General features: G+C 40.7%; 1 protein-coding gene across 1 annotated transcript in view; it reads right to left on the bottom strand.

Moving 5' to 3' along the window:
• The window catches only part of nbeab (neurobeachin b), a 263,722-nt gene that overhangs the window by 148,362 nt on the left and 89,635 nt on the right, over positions 1-25,725 (bottom strand). Inside the window, exons 28-35 of the mRNA XM_086080779.1 lie at positions 24,642-24,804; positions 22,403-22,748; positions 18,002-18,150; positions 16,140-16,257; positions 13,744-13,871; positions 9,664-9,725; positions 3,957-4,021; positions 416-524 (exon numbers count right to left, since the gene is read on the bottom strand). Coding sequence (XP_085936905.1) covers positions 416-524; positions 3,957-4,021; positions 9,664-9,725; positions 13,744-13,871; positions 16,140-16,257; positions 18,002-18,150; positions 22,403-22,748; positions 24,642-24,804 — 1,140 coding nt within the window. The remainder of the gene's footprint in view (positions 1-415; positions 525-3,956; positions 4,022-9,663; positions 9,726-13,743; positions 13,872-16,139; positions 16,258-18,001; positions 18,151-22,402; positions 22,749-24,641; positions 24,805-25,725) is intronic.

Here is a 25,725-nt window from a genome sequence, read left to right as displayed (position 1 = left end):
AAGGTGAAATCCAGCACCGACCAGACACCACCCACCGGGCCACCCACCAGAATTCTTCCCCAACCCAAGAAACATCTAAATACCAACAAATCCCAAAAAAAAAAAAAAAAAAAAATCAGGGAGACCTCAAGAACTTCGGTGTCTTTTTAAGTGCATGTCTGTGTCATGTTTTCAGTACTTTCTTTTTTTTTCTTTCTTTTTTTCCTTTTTTTTTCTTTCTAAGAGCTCAGTATTGTTCATTTGGAAATGTCATCATCATTGCTCTTTTATTTTTTATTTATTTATTTATTTTTGTGTGTGTGTGTGTGTGTGGGTGAGTATGTGTATGTGCGTGCGTGTGTGCGTGTATTTGTTAGCTCACCAGAAAACCTATCAGTACTTTCTTTTGACAACTTTCAAGAGCAAAAGTTTGTACCTCGAACTCGGCGTGCTTGTGGACGTCCTCCGCTCGCTGTCTGTTCAGGATGAACTCGGCCTCGTTGGCCACCCGGACGATGTGGTCCTTCATGGCGTGACACAGCAACCTTCGGCAGAGAACAGACAAACGTGGATCAAGCGGAAACGCGTCTTTCCACTTCAAGACTTGGAAGAAGAGTTTTGCGAATTGAAAGAAGGCCCCATTTTAATCCCACTGCCTTAATTGAAAACGCACCCAAGCTAATTGCGATGACGTCGTTAGCCTGGCTTTGTTTCAAGCATTTGATGCAGTGCTACGACGGCGTATTAGGACCACGTATAAATATATCTTCTTCTTTTTTTTTAGGGGGGGGGGGGGGGGGCAATTTTCCAAGTAAAAAACTTGCGAGAAAAAAAACTCGTAAATTTGTGACTTTATAAAGTGGCAACTTTGCGAGAAAAAAAATGCTGAAACTTACGAGAAATACACGAAGCAAAGCTATAGTCTAATGTGAGGATTCGTTGGTGGTTAATGGGACACTGTTTAGGAAATGAAAAGGCAGGATGGAGACGTACGTATCAACTTAGATACTTGTACAAAAAAAATTTTTTTTATGAATGTGTAAATAATTCTGGAAACAAATGTACAAGTAAATATACATTTTAACAAATGAACTCAAATGCTTACCATCATATGGTTAATCTCTGCTAAAGCAATTACTATCTCCTTATTTAAAAACCCGACCAAAAAGTATTGGCACAAACATCCAATTAGTACGATACGTGTATTTCTCAAAAGTTTCTGAGTTTTCCGCAAATTTTCCACTTAATAAAGTCGCACATTTACAAGTTTTTTTCTGGCAAATTTGCCGCTTTATAAACTCACAAATTTGCCACTTTTTAAACTCGAAATTTTTCCACTTTATAAAGACGCAAATTGACAAGCTTTTTCTTGCAAATAAGATCGCAAATCTGCCACTTCAAAGTCGCAAGTTTGCTACTTTATAAACTCGCAAATCTGCCTTTTTTAAACTCGCAAATTGTCCAGTATATAAAGTCTCAAATTTAAGATTTTTTTCTGGCAAATCTGCCACTTTTTAAACTCGAAAATTTTCCACTTTATAAAGACGCAAATTTACAAGCTTTTTCTTGCAAATAAGATCGCAAATCTGCCACTTGAAAGTCGCAAGTTTGCTACTTTATAAACTCACAAATCTGCCTTTTTTAAACTCACAAATTGTCCAGTATATAAAGTCTCAAATTTAAGATTTTTTTCTGGCAAATCTGCCACTTTTTCAACTCGAAAATTTTCCACTTTATAAAGACGCAAATTGACAAGCTTTTTCTTGCAAATAAGATCGCAAATCTGCCACTTGAAAGTCGCAAGTTTGCTACTTTATAAACTCGCAAATTGTCCAGTATATAAAGTCTCAAATTTAAGATTTTTTTCTGGCAAATCTGCCACTTTTTAAACTCGAAAATTTTCCACTTTATAAAGACGCAAATTTACAAGCTTTTTCTTGCAAATAAGATCGCAAATCTGCCACTTGAAAGTCGTAAGTTTGCTACTTTATAAACTCGCAAATTGTCCAGTATATAAAGTCTCAAATTTAAGATTTTTTTCTGGCAAATCTGCCACTTTTTAAACTCGAAAATTTTCCACTTTATAAAGACGCAAATTTACAAGCTTTTTCTTGCAAATAAGATCGCAAATCTGCCACTTGAAAGTCGCAAGTTTGCTACTTTATAAACTCGCAAATCTGCCTTTTTTAAACTCGCAAATTGTCCAGTATATAAAGTCTCAAATTTAAGATTTTTTTCTTGAAAATTTGACACTTTTTAAACTCGCAAACTTTCCACTATATAAAGTCGCAAATTTATGAATTTTTTCTTGCAAATTTGCCACTTTTTTAAGTGGCAAATTTGTGAGTTTTTTCTCCGAATATTGCCCCCGCAATTTTTATACGTGGCCCTAATACGCCGTCGTGCCAGGAAGACGTTGGCTTCACCACACAGAAATAAGAGACTTCAGTCATTCAGGCATTTTGTCGTTCTGCTCTGAAACCGACTTAGCGCTGTTGGCTTCTCAAGAGAATTTTTCAAAGTCAAGACACTTCGGAATTGGTAACAATTGTGCATACTGACTGTTCAATTACCAGCTAACAATAACTCAGAACCATGGACAGCGCATGCCAGTGTGACACCACCACGGACTCTTTGTCCCGGTGCCAACCGGGACGGGGGGGGGGCACAGGGAGGATCCTGGGCCAAGTGGGGCATCGGAGCGGGAGGGCCGGGGCCAGATGGGTCAGCAGATGGGTGAGGTGGCTGAGCCGCTCCTGATCTGCTTAACGGAACACCACCACCCCACCCCGACCCCCCCTTGCTCGAGTCTGGTCCACGCCCGTAAAAAGCAAGGGGGAGAAGGACAGCGCCACGACGAGGCGGTCATGACCAGAGTGTGGCTGCATTCTGGGGAATATTCTTCATCATATTTAAACACTCCCATTTTGTGTACATTTGACATCGGTTCTGATGAAATGTGACCCGCTCTGACAAAAGGGTCCGCATGTCGGCAACATTAGTTTTGAGTTTGAGACAAAAATAGATTGTTTGGACAAACATGGGGGTGCTGTTGACGATTGCTGCTGGCAGTTAACATTTTTATTTTGAGTGAATCAGCTTTTGGGGAACTCAACAATCTGGAAGACTTCCTATTGGCATTCCAAATGCGGCGCCAATTGGAAAGCTAAAAACAATCAGCCCGTGACAGCAGTTTTCCCGGCGATCAACATGAAATTGTGTCGACGTGTCTGCTGTCTATCATAACATGGCAAAAAAAAAAAGTCTTAAGCACGCATGGAGGCAGAAATTATATAGTAAGTCGGCCCTTTTGATTTCAAGCAGCCGTTTCCAGTGCTGGATGAACTTCTACTTGGGAATTTGCCACAATGAGCCCCAATCGGAAGCAGAGACCCTCAACAGATGGATGAGGCTTTTCTTTTTTCTTTGGCAAACCCGGGTGTTAAACACATTTTTGTAATAGCCACTTTTTAGTTGCGCTCAAAGGGCAATTTTGACAGTGAAACCACATACATGTTGTATTATTGAATTTAAGCGTAAAATTGATAAATTACTAGTTCTGAAATCAGAAATGAAGGAGAATTGTTCAGTTATTGTTCAAGTGTAAAAAGTATAACAAAATCTCAATGTTATTATCGATCACATGTGATAATTAGAAATTTTGGTACAGATTTTAGCAACAATCATGGAAGCTGACACACAATTTGCTTATGTGGGGGGCCACATAAAATGATGTGGAGAGCCGGATCTGGCCCCCGGGCCTTGAGTTTGACACCATGGCCTATGCAATCTAACGTGGCCGATATTCTGTAAGACGTCAAAGTTTGATGAGCATTCCAAGAAATGGAAAAAGCCAACACTAATCGCAGCTGCAATTAATGACTTCATTCGGATGTTCCCGCTTGCGCTTGAGAATGAAAATGAACAGATGAGATGACTTTGCTTGGCATCCTCTTTGTGCTGCATTGATTGCATACCTTCCCTCGTTGATGAGCTCAATAAAGGCCAAACCGGCGTTCTTCTGTATGGAGTTCTGCCACTCCTAGCAAGAAAACAACAGTCGGGCGCAAATGTTACAAGTCTATTCCGTTAGAATTGCACAGAGGAATGTATGACGTCATACTAGGGCCACATGTAAATATATTTTTTAGAGGGTGGGGGCAATATTCAGAGAAAAAAAAACGTGCAAATTTGCCACTTTATAAAGTCCAAAATTTGAGAATTTAAAAAGTGGCAAATTTGCGAGAAAAAAAGGACAAATTTCCCACATTATTAAGTTGCAGATTTGCGCTTTTTTTCTTGCAAATTTTCCACTTCATAAAGTCACAAATTTTCCACCTAATAAAGTCGCAAAATTGGCTTTAATAAAGTGGCAAATTTGCACACAAAAAATATCGCAAATTTGCAAGATTTTTTGTCACAAATTTTCCACTTAATAAAGTCGCAAATTTCTGACTTTATAAAGTGGTAAATTAGCAAATTTTTTCTTGCAAATTTGCCACTTTATAAAGTTGCAAACCTACGATATTATAAAGTGGAACATTTTAAAGTTTTTTTCTTACAAATTTGCCAATTAATGAAGTGGCAAATTGTCAAGAAAAAAACTTGCAAAAATGTGACTTTATTAAGTGGCAACTTTGCAAGCTTTTTTCTCGGAATATTACCCCCCCCTCTGAAAAAAAACAATTATATGTGGCCCTAATACACCATCGTAGGATTGCTTCATTCTGTAAGAAAAGAAAGAGCGTTCAATTCACGACAAGACAACGGCGGCGGTGAGAAGCTGCAAAGCACATGTGTGATCGCGCCATCCCGCTCGGTGAAAAGATCTGTAAACAATGCAGAGACATAATTGCGGGATGAAACCGTATCCTCCCGCTTTAAATGCGGCCATTTCCTCCGGCCTGCGCAGTGACAGAGTAGCGAGCGAGCGAGCGAGCGAGCGGCCCCCCGCCCCCACCTTGCCTGCCCCTGATTTTGCCATTGGCCGTCTCTGGAAATGATTAGACGGGCGCGCCCCATCGCTGTGGGAAAGGCAGGCTTCTCTACCGTAAAAACCACCAAGGGGAAACGTAGCCGTTACAGGAAAAAAATTCTGATCAAATAATTGAGCTTATTGAATGCGTTTGATGTCAACGTGCGCGTGATTGCGCACAGCGTCGTCCAAGCGTGCCGGTGAGCTCGCGCTCATCTTACCTGACGGTAACATGACGTTACACACGCCAGTGACCTGCACACGTGTCGGTAAAGGAAAGGAGACGCTGCGAGCAAACTGCTGAGCGTCTGGTCTCCAAATGTTGCCAGTAACCCCCCAACCCTTACACAACCCCCCCCCCCCCTCGCCCCCCCCCCCATCTCTTCCCCTCTTTGCTGTGATACAGTGTCAGCCTTTGGACTAAGCTGCCGTGGATTTGGACAGGGAATTGTGCGCGGCCCGCTCAAGCGCTCACGTGATGAAAATAAACACGGAAACGGAAGCGCGCGCGACACCTACAGTCGGCGACGGCTCAATCTGACAAGTTTTCTTTTGATTGACAGGATTGAATCGTGTTTGTAAACAATCGGCACCAGGGTACAGAAAAGTCCGTGGCTACCACTGACCAAATGTGTAACGATGAGGGATGCTTGATTCCACTTTTTTTCTCCAGACAGATACCAGTTCAAGTACTCAACTCTTGAATACTCACCGATAATGATACCAGTAGTACTTTTCATGCATTAAAAAAAACAAAACAATGACAGATCATTTTCGAGAAAGACCGATATGTCCTGATAGTGTATTTTCCTTTAAATTACATGCAATTAATGGCAATTAATTTTCTATGATCTTTTTTCCCCATTGGCATATTTTGTATAGAAGACACAGTAAAATGAAGAGATAGATGAGATAGATAGATAGATAGATAGATAGATAGATAGATAGATAGATAGATAGATAGATAGATAGATAGATAGATAGATAGATAGATAGATAGATAGATAGATAGATAGGTAGGTAGGTGCTAGCTAGCTAGCTAGCTCCAATGGTGCTTGTTTACCTGCTAGGGAGCTAGCTAGCTAGCTAGCATCAGGGGCTAAAGCCAAACTGTGGCATTTAGCCCCAAGGTGCTAGCGAGCTCGCTCCACTGGTGCTTGTTTACCTGCTAGGGAGCTAGCTAGCTAGCTAGCATCAGGGGCTAAAGCCAAACTGTGGCATTTAGCCCCAAGGTGCTAGCTAGCTCGCTCCACTGGTGCTTGTTTACCTGCTAGGGAGCTAGCTAGCTAGCTAGCATCAGGTGCTAAAGCCAAACTGTGGCATTTAGCCCCAAGGTGCTAGCGAGCGAGCTCCACTGGTGCTTGTTTACCTGCTAGGGAGCTAGCTAGCTAGCTAGCTAGCTAGCATCAGGGGCTAAAGCCAAACTGTGGCATTTAGCCCCAAGGTGCTAGCTAGCTAGCTAGCTCCATTGTGGGATTGTGAGAATTTCAACCAGCAGGATCATTTTTCAGCATTTTCCCATCAATGACAGAACACAGTTACGGACCCTCAAGTCCCATAACTCCCATAATGTTTTTTTTTCTTCTGCTTTCATCTTCGCTGAGATTCAGCAGGCGGCGAGTATTTGTGAGCGCTCGGATCCGACCTGTCAGTGCGCATGGAGCCTTTGCTTTTATCTGCTCGCCGAAACTCTCCACATCTGGAGGCATTCCGTCCCTAAATCTCCACTGGCTCCACTCCTTCGCACCCGCCGCCGCCACCGTCTCCCTCCCATCCCCTCCCTTCCCTCGCGTACACTCAAACTGTTACAAGAAACAGAGCTGCTTGACCTTTCCCGCTCAGACCGGGAAAGAAGAGAAAGCTTCGGCGTTTGCGGCCCGTCGCGCCGTGATTGCCGCCATGAGTATGCATGAAGAAGAAGAGGTGTTCCATTAGCGCTAATTTATGCAGAAAAGTGACAGGCCGCAAAACAGTGGGAGTTCAAGGGTCAGCGAAGCACTCTCCTCCCTGTCCCAACGCATTATGGCGGGGGTGGGGTGAGGGCTTCTGTGCAATGTTTCTGTGCCTTCTCATGGTGAAGTGAGTTGAGGAGTTTCATTTAAGGCATAGCTTGCATTTTAGCCGCCATCTTGTGGCATCGATATGCAATTACAAAACTTTTAAGGCGGGGGGCGGGGGTCAGTTACTAGTGGATTGTACAGGGACCCCCCCCCACAATCTGCAGGGATTTGGGACCAAGCTCTGTAAGAAATAGCAAAAACCACAAGTAAATTGACCCTCCCACCAAAATGTTTTAAAGAATGGTGCTTGATAGGGGTGTGCCAAAAAATCGATTCTGATAAGAATTACGATTTTCATTTAGTACGATACAGAATCGATTTTGAATGTCCCAAAATCAATTTTATTAAAATGATTTGATACTGTCTTACTTTTGTTTGTGTGTGTGCCTTTACTGGGAACGCTTTTCATGTTGTACCCGATTTGGCCACTTAGGGGCAGTGTGGCTCCGCGCGTTCTCATACACTGTTAAGTTGAAGCCACATTAGACAGTAGAAGGAAAAAGTCACAATCAAGTTATGCCAATAATTTTTTTTTTGTTTTTTTTGCAGTGTAGGAAGATCATATGCCGGTGGGTAATGTTAATTCTTCTCTGTATACATTCATGAAGCGTTTTGTATGAATAGTCATTCTTTTGAGTGATAAAAGTGCCGCGAGTAGCGCGCTAATTAGCATTAGCGAGTCAGACTGGAGTAGATCATGACAATTCTTCGCACATCTATAAATTGAAGTAGAAATCATTTTGAATCAAATCATTTTGAATCAAAAATCTTTTTTGAATCGAATTGCAGAGCCAAAAATTGGAATCAAATCGAATCGTGAGACAGTGAAAATATTCCCATCCCTCGTGCTTGAGTTTCTCAAGTTACGAGCCGTTCCTTGGAAAAAAAAATTTGCCTTGTGTTGCTAGCTAACATTTGACTTAAGAGTGATTGTAGTTGCATGAACTGATGAAGCCTGCTTGGAGAAACGTCCTACTGTTTTTGTTTTTGTAACGTTGGCTGGTTGCTAATAGCGAAATTAGTGCTCGTCCATCCATCAGCGTGAAAGGCCGTGAAAAAGGACGCGCGGCGCTTCACCTTTTGGTTTGATCGATATCTCCACCCGAGTTTCATCCCCAGAGCCCCTCATGGCAAAAACCTCTTGAGCGGCCGTAATGCTATCTGAGGGTCCAGGGAGAAAAAAAAAAATATTGGGGGGGGGGGGGGTTCTGGCCCCGGCACGCTCATGCTCTTACGTGCAATAAATCCAAATCTCCCGCAGAAAAAAGGGGAGCCCGTCAGGGATCTTTCAATAACTCAACGCCAGCTGTCCCATTTGCAAGTTGTGTTTGTTTTTGGGTTGGGGGATGGGCCGGGAACCTGAATGACAGCTCCCGTAAGAAGCGAGGCCGGAAAGAGGACATTCGCGGCCGCGACCGTCCAACTTCTCGCGTCTGCATCCACGAACGAGGCAGCGCCTAATGGCTTCCTCATGGCCCCCCCCCCCACGCAAGACTGATGGGCTGACAGAAGGTATGTTAAATATCTCCCTTCGAACTGCTACATCGGGGCTCCGGCCTTGCTTAAGACAAGGGCTTAACAAGATCCTCGCGGGGTCAGCGCCGAGGTAATCAGTCACCGACGGGCGGGGGTGGGGGGGGCTGAGGAGGCGAGAAAGTCGCTGCTGCCGTTTGCTGGTCGTCAGCGGCGGGAACTTTTGACATAAACAAAACCACGATAAGCTTTTGGGAAGCAGCGGTGATGGACTTTTCCATTGTGGTTCAATCTACAGGTTGCTGGTCAAATTGTTGACCAGGTTGTAGAGCTACGAAATAGAAATACTTTTTGTACACTGTAAAAAAAAGTTGGGTCAAAAGTAACCCAATTATGGATCAAAAATGGATCGATCCACTTTGTCAATTTGACCCAACTTTTTTTTTAATAAAACAACCCAGAAAGTTGTAGAAAGTAGATCGGTCCATTTTTGATGCATACTTGGTTATTTTTTTACCAGAGGTGGCAAATCCAGGTCCAGAAAGTAAAAACTCAAAACCACAGTTTGGCCTTAGCCCCAGGTGCTATCTAACTAGCTCCCAAGCAGGCGAGCATCATGGCTGGCTAGCTAGCTAGCTAGCTAGCTAGCACTAGGGGCTAAAGCCAAGCGCCCAGCTCCCTAGCAGGTAAACGAGCACCATTAGAGCTAGCTAGGGAGCTAGCTAACTATCACCCGAGGCTAAAGCCAAACTGTGGCAGGGTTTTTACTTCCTGGACCTGGATTTGCCACCTCGGTTTTTGACCCAACTGAGTGTAGTATTGTATCCTTTGTGGGGGGGGGGGGGGGGGGGCAGCCCACAAAATACCACATCAATCGTGTATAACTGACAATAAATGTATTGTAGAGAAAAAAAGTTGAACACCAGACAAAAGTTTTCCACTGTTGGGTGCACAAAATGTGATCATTTTTCAAAAGTGGAGAGCAGCTCAACAAAAAAACAAATTCCTCCTCCTCCTCGTGATTGTGATGAAAATCTGACATCCCAACATTTGTCGTCGCTCTCTCACCGTGTTTTCTCATGTCACGTCACCCCCCCCTTCCGGCAAAATACTTTCGACTTGGAAGCCCGTACCTCGGGTCAAAAGAACCTCCGGGCAAGTGGAATGCAAACTTACTTGAGAGCAAAGCAGCATAACGAGCTCCACCACCGACGTGCTCGACTTCATGCACACCAGACCTGGAGAGGCCATTAAATAAATCACAATTAGTTTGCTCATTTTACACAAAACCTTCATAGTCCAGAACAATTCAGAATTCGTGGGTTAAATTAAAGAAGTATAGTTTGAAAATGTGAATTCACCTAATAAAAAATAAAAAAATGAAAATGGCTGTTCGGCGGCTGATTAATAAAAGGCTACAACAACAAACGCAAATCCACGATGTACTTTTATGTACCTGTACTAGCAGCGCAAACACCATGAAAAGGGTAACAACAACACTTTAATATGGTAATGCTTATGAATGATACATATATTATATATATATATATTTTTTTTTTTATTCTTTCAACTGTGCGGCCCGGTGGTGGTTGGGCACCACTGCTTTAGCTGACACAAACTTAAAACAGTGACTGTTCAATTATGCAGCTTGAAAATGTGAATTTCCTTCCTCCTCCATTGTTATTTTCAAAGGTGGCAAATCCAGGTCCAGGAAGTAAAAACCCTGCAAACAGTTTGGCTTTAGCCCCTATTGCTAACTAGCTAGCTCGCTAGGTGCTCCTTTAGCAGCTAGAGAGCTAGCTAGCACAACTAGCTAACTAGCAAGCTAGCTCGCTAGGTACTCCTTTAGCAGCTAGAGAGCTAGCTAGCATAACTAGCTAACTAGCTAGCTAGCTCGCTAGGTGCTCCTTTAGCAGCTAGGGAGCTAGCTAGCTAGCTAGCTAGCACAAGGGGCTAAATCTAAACTGTGGCAGGGTTTTTACTTTCTGGACCTGGATTTGCCACCTCTGGTTATTTTTCACGTGGTCAAGAAGTGGAGTAGCGTCATTGAGAAAAGTCAAGTTAGAATAGTTGTTGCTGTAAAAATGGATATCGTGTATTAGGGTAACCTGTGAATTTATATCACGGAAACACACACACATCTACTTTGTGTGTGTTTCGCATTTGAGCAGACAACATTAATGAAAGGACGAGCAGGTGCGAAAAGCTCATTTGCAGAAACGACGCATGCTTCTCTCTGTGCTCGTCTGTGGAGATGCATTCAAGTGCAGTCATTAGCCAAAAAGTATCATTATTAAAAAAAAACGAAAAACTCTCGCGCTCATTAGAGGCCACCGGGACATGAAGAAGTCGTCGTCTGCGGCATGACAGGTTGTCGGTACCGGAGCGACTGCACGAGGATGCGCCGTGATGGCTTAATGATGGCGGCGTCAGCGCAGCAACTTCCTGTCAGTTTGGAAAATGTAACTCAATGTTTTTGTTTGCTTCATTCGGTTGCTGACGACGTTCTGTCGGGAACGTCGCTGTCGTCTTGTATGCAAACTGGCTTAAGACAATTATTGCAATCCTATCAATTAGCAATACTGATCAAATTCATAATGGAATTTTGTGTGCGTGTGTTAGACATCCCCGTCACCCAAAAGTAGCTCACCCGTGGAAAGAAGAAAAAAAAAATCGTAATGCTCAGTCAGCCATTTTGTTTGGAAGCAGGCAGAGCTGGTACGGCCAAATCCTACTGGAGGGAATTCACGCCAAGGCAAAGGTCCAAATCCAGGTCCAAAGAGTAAGCTAGCTAGCTCCCTTGGTGCTCGTTTACTTGCTCGTCGGGTGCTAGCAAGCTAGCTAGCGTCAAAGGCTAAAGCCAAACTGTGGCAGGGTTTTTACTTTCTGGACCTGGATTTGCCACCTCTGGGTGGAATAATTGATAGCATAATCAATTCTAAAAATGTTCAACTACACGGCACCTAGCTCATGTTTTTCTACCCTCGCTTCTTCTTTTTTTTTTCTTTTTTTTCTTTCTATAAAGAGCTCAGTATTGTTCATTCGGAAATGTCATCATCATTGCTCTTTATTTATTTATTTTTTATTTTTATTTTTTTGTGCGTGCGTGCGTGCGTGCGTGCGTGCGTGTATTTGTTAGCTCACCAAAAAACCTATTAGAAAAAATCTCATACCGTTCACCTAAACCGAACACCGCCGTCGCTTCTTCTTTTCATAGCGCCAGTTGGTAGAAAAGAGAAATTTGTCTTTCATGGCAATATGAAGTGAAGTTCGCCGCCACCATCTTGCAGCGGACAAATCCTCATTTTGCCACCCTTACTTCACCCGTCCCTTTTTTTTTTTCCCGCCTGGCCGAGGCGGCCCCTTCAAGGGAGCATATTGTAAAGACTGAGAGAGGAAGTGACCCTTCGCTTGTAAACGGGGGCGCCGCCGCCGTCGACCTCTTGTTACAGCGGTGACACGCCGCGCCATAAGTCAGCGCCGTGTGACGCGCGAGTCAGGTGGCCGGCTGACCCCGGCCTCGCGCCGGTAGACAAACCAAATGTCTTCTCTCTAAACGGGGGCCTGCCAGTCCTTTTTCCTGCGAACAGCAGCCGGGGGGTGAACGTGGCGTTGCGGGGGGTCAACGTGGCGGAAGGCGGGTTGGGCGGCGGCGGCGGCCGTCACAACAGCGGCTCCTCCCGCTCGGCTGCAGTTCAGGGCTGCAACTCGCCATAATTGCGGCAGAGACCGCATGTCTGCGGGTTGGGGGTGGGGGGCGTGTGGGGGGGGGGGGAGCGAGAGGCCAGGGCGAGGCAAAAAAGGGCACCAGGGGGCACAAGGGGGCTCGACCCCGGATAATGTTAGCAGTGATGGATGGATGGTAATTACGGCTAAATGGAGCGCCTTTACGCCGCCGCACACTATTTGAACTGTCGGCTCCAGACTGCAAGGGAAGGATCTTGATAAATACTGCAAAGATTACACATATATATATATATATATATATATATATATTAGGGGTGTCATAAAAAAATATATCGCGATATTACAGCGCGCAATTCTCAAATCGATTCGATAAACATCCATTTTTTTTTTATGGGAATATTCAACAAAACGTCTTACTTCGGGTTAGGATTCACACTTTAAGCATGGAAGAATGTTCTATTAACGGAACATTAAGCCTTAATATTTGATTTCAGTGCTGTTCAAACATGAAACAGATTGTTTGTTGAATGCAGTGGCTCAGTTACAAAGCCTGAATTTTCAGATAAATAAAGACATTTTCATACAAATATTACAGTGTACATGTTTACTGATTAGTATTTTCTAAATTTGAGTAAAAAAAAAGAAAATGGCAATTATCAATTTTTTGATTCGTATCGGGATTAATCGGTATTGAATCAAATCGTGACCTAGGAATCGTGATATGAATCGAATCGCCAGGTACTAGGCAATTCACACCCCTAATATATATATATAAATATATATAAATATATATATATATATAAATATATAAATATATATATATATATATATATAAATATATATATATATATATATAAATATATATATATATATATATATATATATATATATATATATATATAAATATATATATATATATATATATATATAAATATATAAATATATATAAATAAATAAAAAATAATATATATATATATATATATATATATAAGGGTGGGAAATTTGAACCCGGATCCAGTGTGAAAACTATCGTCCAGAGGCCTGCTTCCAATGTTTGGTCCCGAGCAGCAAAAGCAAGAGCATGAATCCGATGTTCAAACTCAGCAATCCGTCCTGCTGAAAAGTGAAAAATGGAATGACTTCATACTGGCTGTCGTGAGGTCGTGCATGAAAGTTAAAGGACTGGTTTCTTTTTTTTTTCTTCTTCAAATTAACATTATAGACAAAATAGATGAAGGCAAGTGGGTCAAGTGGCGTCCTTTTCTCTCTGGCAGCGCTTATTTTTAGCGCACGTTCATTTGCTGCACTCGAGCTAATATTGCTTAAGCTTTGTGTTCAAAAGGAAAATCAAATATTCACATTCAGGCCGCATTTAAAGGCACTTTTCGCTCGCAACTATCTTTTGAGTCGGAGCGCGCACGCGCAGTGGCTCATTTGCATGAAACGGGACAAAACCTTGAAAAAGTTCAGCGTGGCTAAAAAAGAAATAAGCGTTTCAATTTTGATTCGTTGGCTATTTTTGATGAAGAGTTGAGGTGAGTTAAAAAAAAAAAAAAAGTGTGGCGGTACCTTCAATGAGCAGCTCCTGCCCGTGACTGCCAAGCAGGGTGCGAGACAGGAAGGGTGCAAAGTCCACAAAGATCTCCCTGAGCAACGGCGCCACCTTCTCCAACGCGCGCTCCAGTTTGGATGTAATACTGCAAAGAGCGCAACGTCGTCACAACGTGGAGCAACAAACTTGATGTTCACAAATACATATAATAATAATAATAATAATAAATCGTTCTTTATCATCCAGCATTTTACATGATTCAAATTAAAACGCATTTTCTTTCCATCACACATGCATTAAAAATGTAGCAAACAAAAACAATAAATGATTATTGTGTCAAAATGTAATTAGAAATTACACTAAATAAACATTGATTTGATTTGAATAATTGGTTATTTACATATAGACAAAAGAAAAAAACTTTTTTTTACCTATTTTTCTAAAAGAAACAATCTGACGTTTCATACTATTTTCACGACGATATGAGAGACTGTTTTGTTTTGTTTCTGTAAAACTGAGCCACAAAGGAGTGCAGGGTTACGTCAGGTTACGGTTGCCATGGCAACCGATCCCCGATTTGTCCAAGAGGAACACGTGAGCGGAAAGAGAGCCCAGACGGGGCTCTCGGGCGGGATTGTCACAAACTATTAGAGCTGAGGGGAGATGAGGCGAGGGCACGCACGCACGCACGCACGCACGCACGCACGCACGCACGCACGCACACACACCAGCAGGCGAGTGAAAATGCTGCACGGGAAATGCTCAAACTCATATGAGGCTCATCCCAAAATTAGAAGACAGACTTCAAATAATCCATGCACAAAATACAAACATGTTGGGTAAATTGGCGCCTGACCGATTAATCGGCTTCAAAGGACCAATATTAGCTCTTCGAAAATCAGCAAAAAAAAAAGGGGCAATTTATTTCATTTGTATTTGCTTTTTTACATGTTAACACATTACAATATGAGATAAATATATTAGTGATAGACCGATATGTTTTTTTTCCCAGGGCCGATACCGATTATTAGTAGTCAAGGAGGCCAATAACCGACATTTTAAGCCGATATTCAGTTGCAGTAAGAGAGAAAATATTAGCCTCAAAATTTAAAAAAATCTTTTAATTTTAAACATATAATTTGTTTTTAGTTTTGTTTAAAAATTAACAAAAAAATCTCCCCAAGCTCACTAGCACATGTTAAGCTAAATTAAAAGCTAGTAAATAGTTCTCTAACGTTTTCTACTGTCAATAAAGTTTTCCAAAATGTCAACATAATTTCTTAATTTGATCCATTTAATATTTTTTTTTTATAAAGTGTAGGAAGTTCCCAGTGTCAAGCATCATCTTTTATTAAGTGGAAAGTGAAATAAATCCATCAATGAAAAGTTTCAAGTTCACCGTCTGCGAACATCTTACAAATCCTGATAAAAAAACAAAACAATTCGCTACGTTCGCAAGCATTCACTGCTCAGTGAGATACAAACTTTATCGGCCTTCAGATGTGTAAAAAGGCAGATGCCGATATCGGTCAAAATGCCAAATAAATATGACATTCATAAATCATCTCACACTATTATCGTACAAATGATTGTAAAAGATATTCATATGATTCTGACCCCGAATGGTGGAATTTTGCTCTTAACAAAAGTCCATTTTTCATTTATTTGTGTCTGTGTGACCAGTAAATTTGCTAACTAATTTAAATGAGTATTCTTGATTTGATGTTTTAATTTATTTATTTTTATGACAAACTTGTGCTGCACACTTGAGCTCATTTGCCTGCAACTAATTGAACTAAATGAGTGGAATGCATATTTACTTTTACATTTTTTACTTGCACCCCTAAAATGTCAGGTTAGGGGCCACTGTGTGCCTCGTAAAAAATAAAAATAAAAAATAAAAATAATAATAATATTATTATTATTATTGCTGCGTTGACTGAGCCGCGACTTGCTTGCACCTCATGTAAAATAAATAATAATAAAATATAATATTTAATTAATTAATTAAATAATGAAAATATATAAATATATAAATAATAATATTAAATAAAATAATAATAATAATAAAAATAATAATAATATTAAAATGAATACAATAAAAAATGAAATAAATAAAGAAATAATATTATTGGTGCGTTGACTGAGCCGCGACTTGCTTGCACCTCATGTAAAATAAATAATAATAATAATAATAATAATAATAAAATATAATATTTAATTAATTAATTAAATAATGAAAATATATAAATATATAAATAATAATAAAATAAATATAATATTAAATAAAATAATAATGATAATAATAAAAATACTAATAATATTAAAATGAATACAATAAAAAATGAAATAAATAAAGAAATAATATTATTGGTGCGTTGACGGAGCCGCGACTTGAGGAGTACGCTCGCACCTCATGTTCTCCAACGTGTCTTCGGGCATGGGCGCCACCGTCTGCACAGCCGGGAGGTTCTTGCTGGTGGCGCCGTTGACCAGGCCGGAGGATGAGGACGTTGCGGCGGCGGCGGCTCCTGAATGCAACAAAAACGTTTCCAAACTCAACACCTGAGCTGGAACGTGAAGGCTGGCCAAGCGAGCCGGCCGTGAGCTGAAGCGGCGTCGGATCTTTGGCATGCTGACAATCGGGCGTGTTGTGTTTGTGAGAAGCGGGGAAAGCCCCCCAAAGGATGCGAGCTCACGGGGTCCGCCTCGACGCCTCTGGCTTTTTCGTGCATGCATTGGCCTCATTCTTGCGCCAGGCTCACTCAGGAAAGGGGGGGGGGGGATTGGGGGGGGGGGGCTGTATTTATTTATTATTTATTAATCAAACATTACAATAAACAGAACATTCCTTGACATCACTTCAGAATATAACGGTATACATGCATTTTGATTGATCTATCTATTTATTTATTTTAAGTTTTAAGTTGTGGGTCAAATTGACCCAATTAGGTTATTTATTAAAATTTGGTTTGATTGTTTGTTTATTTTTGTAACTTCCTGTTGTAAGTTGTGGGTCAAATTGACCCAGCTAAGTTAAGTTTTATTTATTTATTTATGTTATTTTATTTATTTTTATAACCTCCTGTTTTGAGTTGTGGATCAAATTGACCCAGTAAAGTTTTTTAATTTTATTTTTATTTATTTTTATTTTTTATATAACTGACAGAGTTAAGTCAATTCTGGGCATGAAACCCAAGCGCTTTGGTCATGGGTTGATTTCACATATTTTCAAAACGACGAGATAGAAAGAAGCACTTTTGAATGATTAATGGCGCCTCGGGTCACAGTGAGCCGATAAATTCATTAGCGCTCGGGAGAAATATCGCTAGCAAACACGACAAACAGAAGGAGGGATCTCAAGTCCGTTTGTCCGACCGGCTTGAATGAGGGGGAATTCTGCAGGTTCAAACAAAGGCTTGTATTGTCAATGCTGGGTGCAAGACGGCCATGGGAAAGTCAACGGCGCCATCTGGTGGTGTTCAGGAACGCAAGTGGAATGAATTTGCATTTGTTGCTTTTTTTTTTTTTTTTTTCAAACCAAACTCGTTCATGGATCAATGTGACCCCTGTTAACCCTGCATTCACGTTAACAACCGGATTGAAATGGAATGAGGGTTTTTTTTTTTTTTAGGTGTGAATTATCACTCAAATTTAAGTCTGGTTTCACATGATAGCATCTGAACTTGCATGTTCTTTCAAAATTTGACCCCAAAATAATTGATACAAAATTTGTATTTATTTCTTACTGTGCAGGTCGTATATGAGGACTTTTCTTCTTTTCTTTTTTTTTTTTACGTATGTGAACGTATCCGTTTTGAAATTTAATTGGGATTTTGATATTTAAATTTCTGTCCCCGTATGAGAGTCTCAAATTGGATCAGAACAAAAGTTTAAAACCTTTTGATTTCTTATTATTGGTCCCTGGATCGCTACCTGAATGGCACTGGATCAGATCGGGTTTCAGTTCGATTTGACATTACAGCTTCTGAACCAGCCGGCACACGGCAAACGTGATTCAAATCAAATAGAAAGTGAGGCGCGTGCGGACTCTCACATTGAACCGAATCAGATCTGGATTCAACTGGGATTGATCACGCACATCTTCCGACCCAGCAAGCACATAAAAGTGGATTGGATGTTTGAAAATGGATGTGTTACGGCGCGTGGACTCGCACCTAAACCAAACTGGATCAAATCTGGATTGAACTCGCTTTGGCAGTTCGAAAAGTGTTCATGTAAAAGCTAAAAGGAGTGTTAGTGGACCGGACGTACCCATGGTGTTGATCATGCTTTTGGGGGTGCTCGAGGCAGCTGCAAAGATGTTGGGGGCGACCAGGCCGGTGCCGGGGCTGCCCCCCGCCGTGGTGATGGCGAGGCCTCCCCCCCCCAGTTGGGGCTTTTTCACGGGCACCATCACACTCCTGCGGGTACAAACAATATGACAATCGTGAGCAGAGGTGGCAAATCCAGGTCCTGAAAGTTGAAGAAAAAAAACTGCCACAGTTTGGCTTCAGCCACCGATGCTAGCTAGCTAGCTAGCTAGCTAGCGCTCATTGTGCTTGTTTACCTTTTCAATAAAAAATAACTTTAAAAAAAAATTGATCCCTGCTCGAGTTTAACCAATCAACACCAAATTGGGTGGACGTATCGATGATAACAGGTTGCATGAAAAAGTCTCAAAATTGAACAGGAAGCATGAGAGCGGCCATTTTGGATTAGAGAGGCCATTTTGAAAAACGTCGGCGTTTTGACGATCTCTTACGAGGGAATTTTCGCAAATGAAAACCCAGTGGGAGTTTTTTTTGTGCAATGTGTCATCAACGGTTGTTTTAATAATCGATTCATCTGTTGATCATTTTATCGATTCATCGGTAGAAATCGGACAATATTTTCTGTTGAGAAGCAGAAATTCCCAGCATTTGGACAATTCTAAACTAAACAAGATATCTGAACGATTAATCGATTATTAAAAAAAACACATTGATTAATTTGATCATTGATTAGCTGTTGATTAATCAATTAATCTTTGCATTTTAGAATATAACGTTGTTAATCATTTGGAGAATTCACCACGAATAAGGGGATAAAATAGATCAAAAGATTTGGGGTCTACTCGAGTGCATCAAGTTTGACGATCATTGTGCAGATTTGTGTCTGCTGGGGTTCACGAGGCCTCCAGTTTTAATTTATTCATCGTTGTCTTGTATTTTGCTAAAAGACTTTTGGAGCTCTGCCCGACAACCCGTCTGAGGAGAAAAACAAAAAATTGCACTCATTTAGTTTTTCTTCTTCTGGGCGCCGCACATCAAAAACTGCGAGCAGCGAGTAAGAAAAGGAGCTTGAAAGCTCGCTGAAATATGCATTCGCATCTCCAGAGATTTTTTTTCTTCTTCTTCTTCTTGCCGGCGCTCTGAAGCTAACTGATGACAAGCGTCATTTATCCGGCGGACCTTTTGTTGCGCTTTCCTCATTGACAGGTATCGGAACATCTCCCGCAGACGAGGGAACCGCTGGAGGAACGCCGCCCGCTCGCACCGACCGGGCTTGCTAACATTCCGCATGAATAATTCATGAGCTCATGAATCATGCATGAATGATCTGGAGCATATTTTATTAATAGGATTGTCTTAATTGAGTTGCGCTGAATAAAGCGGGGATTAATGTGGGAAGGAATATTAATGAGGGCCGCGCACGAGCGGAGCGCATTGAACGCAATCCCGGTGTGTTTTATTTAGCGATACAAAAGGAAGGTAGCTGCAATTGAAAGCAAATATCATTTGGCCGCCATCGCTGTAAATATGTCAGGACAAGCACAACCCTCGGGGACGACGAGAATCATTTTATTACACTATAAGAAAAATTGGGGGGAAAAAAAACAAGTAAAGTTTTTTCACTCAGAAATTCTAAACAAATTTTACAAGGAGAGTTTTGAGTACATTTGACTGGTTTATTTATAAAAAAAAAAAAAAAAAAAAAAAGCTATGTAAGCGTTTTGGGGAGACAGACATGCTACCACCTGAGCCGTGCCACTCTTGCTGATTGCTGCATTGCTGGTGTGTCCATTTTTTTAAATGTACTCAAAACTTTCCTTGTAAAAGTTTGCATTTCTGAGTGAAAAAACTTTACTAGCTATTTTCAAGTTATTTTATTACTCGTTTACTGTTGTTGTTTTTTTACAGTGTACACACCGACGAGGGGGTGTACAGGCGGGTTACTGTCGTAATTCCAGAAAATAATTGGGAAAATGTTTTTCATTCAGAACAATTTGGAAGTCAAAAACGTCAGCGTGACTGACTTGAGTGATGGTGAACGATACAGTTATGATACAAAACATATCGATATCATACGATATAATGCTAAGTCATATGATAACCCTTTTTGTAAACAGTATCCCGCATATCGTTCTTCACCTCTGACCTGTGCTGCCCGATGTTCCGACTGAAATAATGCTGCTCCGCGAAATGACAAAAAGGTCCAATCCAACTGTTATTGATCCAACAGATCAGCTTTACGTCCATCAACTCATTTGATCCCAAAGACGTATTTATACGTTTTTTATTTTATTTATTTTTTTATGCTAGTGCATACAGAAGGCTTTGATGCAGCCTCTGACCCGAAGAGGGCGCTTAAAGCAATGGCAGTTATTACAAAAACGGCCAGCAGGTGGCAGCAGAGAAAAAGAGATCCACCAGGGCCACGTTGCAAAAAGCTCATTTTCCCACAGTTCTAAACAGATTTGTGAATAATGATGAAAAACTTAGTTCTATTCTAATGCTAATTGCTGCAAAACAGAAACTGATAGAAATCTAAAAAAAAAATCCTGACGAAAGAAGAGACTCTAATCTTTCTTGCCAGTGAATTAAGTGAGTTAACAGGCCTATATACTCACTAATTTAGAATTAAATTTAAGATTTATTTGGCTGTGTGTCGTGAGATTATTGCAATGTAAAATGTGTGCCTTGGCGCCACAAAGGTTGGGAAAGTAAGATTTTCACTGCCTTTTGAAAGGTGTCTGGTGAAGGCAGGTGTTCTTGGCTTCTCCCGACCCCCCCCCCCCCCACGCCCCCCGTTTTGCTTTTTGATCTGGTCACGTTTAATCAGTGTCCGTCTCGAGCGCCTGTCCGTAGCTGGCAGCTCATTTGGCTGACAGGTGGCAAACAATTAAGACGCAGCCAAAGGGGCCGGCCGGGTGTGTGTGTGTGTGTGTGTGTGTGTGGGGGGGGGTGGCGTCAGACAAAGTCATACGGCGAGACGGACGGCCAGTGTGTGTAAAAGCGTTTCAAAAACGATACTCTTGGCTGTAGAAACTCATTTGGGGCTGCCACGTCGTATTAGCGGCGTGAGGGTTGAGGTGGACGGGGTCGGACGCGGCGTGGGCGCGAGGGCCGCTTCTGTTTAATCTGTCATCAACACCCTGGAGACCCCCCCCCCCCCCCCGCCCGCCACGTTCGCACCCACAACCCTATTTATTCACCTCGGCGGTCTCAAGACTCACGTTGTTGCGCCGACAACAAAACGCCACAAAAATTGCTTGCATTTTATTTGGCTGCAAAGTAGAGCTTTTAACCCATTCACTGGCAGCCATTTTGACTGAAGCAACCCCCTTCGCCCCTGGCTGTTTTACTGGATTTGCACTGATTTTGCAAGGCCCACAAAATATTGTGTTCTATTGCTATAAAAACATGGAACTTACCTAAAGAAAGATTAGAGTCTCTTCTTTCATCAGGAACAAAAAAGCATTTTTCTATCTGTTTTCCATTTTGCAGCAATTAGCATTAGAATATAGCTAAGTTCGTCATTATTCACAAATCTGTTCAAAACAGTGGGGAAAAGAGCTTTTTGCAACACGGCCCTGGTTGATCTCTTATACTCTGCTGCCACCTGCTGGCTATTTTTTGTAATAACTACCATTGCTTTAAGCGTTCAGTTCAGTTCAGAGGCTTCTGTATGCTCTTGCATAAAAAAAATATGCAAAAAAAACTAACGTTTTTTGGAGCATGGTAATATTCAAAATAGAACGTATTTATACGTTTTTGCATATCAAGAGTAATTGTTCACTGATTTCAGTAGTCATTGATGAATGAAAACGGATTATCTTCTGTGTTTAATCAAACAATTTATTTTGGAAAACAATGACCGATACAATACACTTTAATGCAAAATGAAGATGAATGCGATTAATCGATAGAATAATCGATAGATTGGGATTTTTTAATAGGTTTTAGGTGAACTAATACATACACACTCACATGCACATACAAAATAAAAATGTATAAAAAAATAAGAATAATAAATAAATAAAAAAAGAGCAATGATGATGACATGTCAAATCGGTAAAATTACCGAATGAACTGAGCTCTCAGGAAAAGAAAAAAAAAAAAGAAGAAAAAAAAAAGATTGATGGATTCTAAAAATATTCTATATTCTATAATTAAAGTATAAATTGTACTTAAATGAGCCGTTTTTACAGCTATTCTTGCATTATGGGGTCTTCATCCGCGCACGGCTCAACCGTCTAATCTCAGCCGCGAGAGCCGCTCCAAATTCGAAATAAGAGTCAAATGTACTCTTTTGCTTGTCGGACAACACGATGATAGCCATCAAATTTGCGATGAATCTGCCCCCCCCCCCCGAGTCTGTACACTATTCTGGTGCCTTTTCTGCCCCTGGTACCTGTCAAAGGAGTGAAACTGCATGGGCAGCGCCGTCTGGGCCTTGGCAGCGAGGTCCGGGCAAGATACCGGCTCTAGCCCCGCCTCCGCGCCCTCCACGGGCGGGGCCACAAGACTCTTGAGGATCTCCTTGACATTGAGGCCGGAGGAGGAGGCGGCCGGCGGCGGCGGAGGCTCGGAGACGAGCTCGCCGGCGACGCGGTCCCGCCCGGGCTCGCGGCCGTCGACGGCGCCGACGACCCGCTCGGCTTCGGCGCTCGGCCGGCTCCGGGGAAGCGAACGCTCCTCTGAGGGTGAAGGGAGCCCTGGGTGGTCCGAAAACGTCGGTGCCGTTTCTGCAGGAGACACTAATAACAAAAGATTGTGAGAATTCTGAGAATAGAACGAGAATCCTGCCAAACGTGTTTTTTTCCCTTCACTGGCTCTAATTCTCGTCCAACATGATTACAAACCATAAATATTTGAGACGAACATAGAGATGACATTAAAACTCAGTGTCCACAACATTAGATCAAATATAGAACATATCGACATCACACACACTCATAAATATACAAATATACATATATACATATATTGGAGTAATCAATTTTTAATTCAATTTATTTCGAGGTCTTGATGATGAGAGGGATTGGCCGATTATCGGCGCAGATATTCAGCATTTTGACAAATATCGGCGCCGGCCATTTTAAATCAAACGGTCAAAAATAGTAAAAAAGTGTTATGGGGGGAAAAAAATCTGGTAACTAATTATTTAAAATATCATAGAATTAATTATCTGCACCTTTTGTTTTTGTTTAAAATTAAAACTTAATTAAAAAAATTATAATTCAGATATTTTGAAATTGTAAAACTTTATTTATTGTAGCAAACAACAGGTATTTGTTTGAGCTATTTAAGTTTTGATCACATTTTTGAAGACATGCTACTGGAAGATCCCTGAACTTTTTAAACTCCAATATTTTAGGAACCGTAAACATTGTTTAATAAACATATGCTTAAAAAATTCATAATAAATATGAGCGAGAGTTTTTTAATATTTGATGCCAATATTTTCCCTTTTAGTGAAAAATGAGTATCGGCTCCAAACATCGGTCATCGGCCCTGAAAATAATAATAATAATCGGTTTATCTCTTGATGATATGCAACAAATATCAGCTGACCCCCCCCACTAATGAGGTCAGCATGGCCGCCGCAGCCTTCGAGTGGTCTGCTGGGAGTGCCAGACAATGGTTTGTCCCTGCCGGTGGGGCGAATCCCCCCCGTTTTCTGTCTTGCAGCAACCTCTTTGATCCCATTCTGCTCTGGCGGATTGCTCGGCTAATGGCCGCGGACAGACGGTGGCGGGAAAATAACCGGCCGGGATGCGCTTTCGCTCGCACCAAAACGCGAGCTAGGAATCGAGCGGCTGCCTTGCTGTCACTTGACATGTCGACTCGTGCACGCTCATCAGTTTTTTTATCAATCCGTCAAGGGGAAATCAATCAAGCCTGAGAGCGCTACAATAGACATCACCTGACATCTGGATTTTCTCATGTTGAAGCAACATGAATGTGCGCTACCTTGTGGGAGAGATGTGAATGACAGTTTCAGATTTTATTTGACTGTGGAAAGCAAGAATAAGAAGAAATGAAACAACAAACAAAATCATTTTTATATATAAATATATATAAATATATAAATATATAAATATATATATATAAATATATATATAAATATATATATATATATATATAAATATATATATATATATATAAATATATATATATAAATATATATAAATATAAATATATATATATATATAAATATAAATATATATATAAATATATATATAAATAAATATATAAATACATATATAAATAAATATATATATATATATATAAATAAATATATATATATATATATATATAAATAAATATATATATATATATATAAATAAATAAATATATATATACACATATATATACATATATACATATATATATATATATATATAAATAAATATATATATATATATATATACATATATATATATATATATACATATACATACATATATATACATATACATATATATACATATATATACATATACATATATATTATATACATTTGTAAATCCCAAAATGTTGCAATAATAAAATTAAGATTACTCTCGTGGGAAGCAGAATGGCGACAGAAGTAAACCGAAGGTTTAGGCAATAAGCAACACGATAACGTTGGAGAGTTCAGGACTCACCCGCGCTGGCGGACAATTTGCCGTCCGGACGGTGACCCGACGTGGCGCTCGCCCTGCCCGCCTCGCGCTGGGGTTCCAGGATGTCTCGATACTTGGACACCATAAGAACCGAGATGAAGTAGACCACGGCCAAGGCCAGGAACTGAGCTTGCTTGCTGTCGTCCTGCCGAGGAGAACCAGAAGATGCTCTTGAAGGAAGTGCGTTATGGAAAATGGACTTTTTGACAATACAACAAAATAGTCGAGTCTCTGTTGTGCCCGCTTGCCCAACAACTCGGTACATTTTTAGCGAACTTCCCATTTCTGAAAATGCTGTTGTGAATTTGGATCAATCGGGACATTTCATGGCGTCTAATTTGACAAAGATCACAGCGTTTCTTCATCTGAAACAAAACGCAGGTCAAAACTGAAAGGTAAGCAGAGCTGCGTTGTCAGTTGCACAGACGAGTGTTCGCTAAACGCGCTGGCTTCTGATAAGCGACGAGAACTCAAAAGTTCATCGAAGTTGCCGATGTTTGCGTTTGTCGACGTGTCCGCTGCATGCGCCGAATGCACAGATGACGTGTGAATGAAGTGCCGCCTTCAAAAGTGAAAATATGACCCAAGCTTTTGCACTTCAATGTTTGTGCCAAGTTAAAATAAAAGACAACACACAAATAATAATAATAATAATAATATAAACAATTGCATATATTAAAATATTTTACAATGAAAAAAAATGCCCAAAAAATAAACACATTTTAAACGTCAAAAATAAAAACTAAATACGAAAGTGTGTTATTTTATGTTTTTCAAAGTTTATATCTCCCGACTTTTTTGTTGTATTTAGAACTTTATTTTCATAACTAGACTTTCTGCAGAAATTGTGTGGGAATGCTAAGCTGAATTCTTATGAATTAAATTGAAAAATAAATTATGTGAAAATTACAAGGTATTAATTGTAGATAAATGGATAAAAAGAACACTTAAACTCGAGAAGCATGAATTTTTGAAGCAAGTTGAAATTTAGATGGAAAACTGTGAATGAAAGTACCCTTCATTCATTTAAATGGAAAAGGGGAAGTAAGGATATCCAATGGAAAAA

This window comes from Leptonotus elevatus, chromosome 7 (genome assembly GCF_054856555.1).
Source record: "Leptonotus elevatus isolate MCC_2025b chromosome 7, RoL_Lele_1.0, whole genome shotgun sequence".
Taxonomy (NCBI): Eukaryota; Metazoa; Chordata; class Actinopteri; order Syngnathiformes; family Syngnathidae; genus Leptonotus; species Leptonotus elevatus.
Note: the sequence above shows the minus strand (reverse complement) of the source record. Positions and strands in the feature narration are given on the sequence as shown.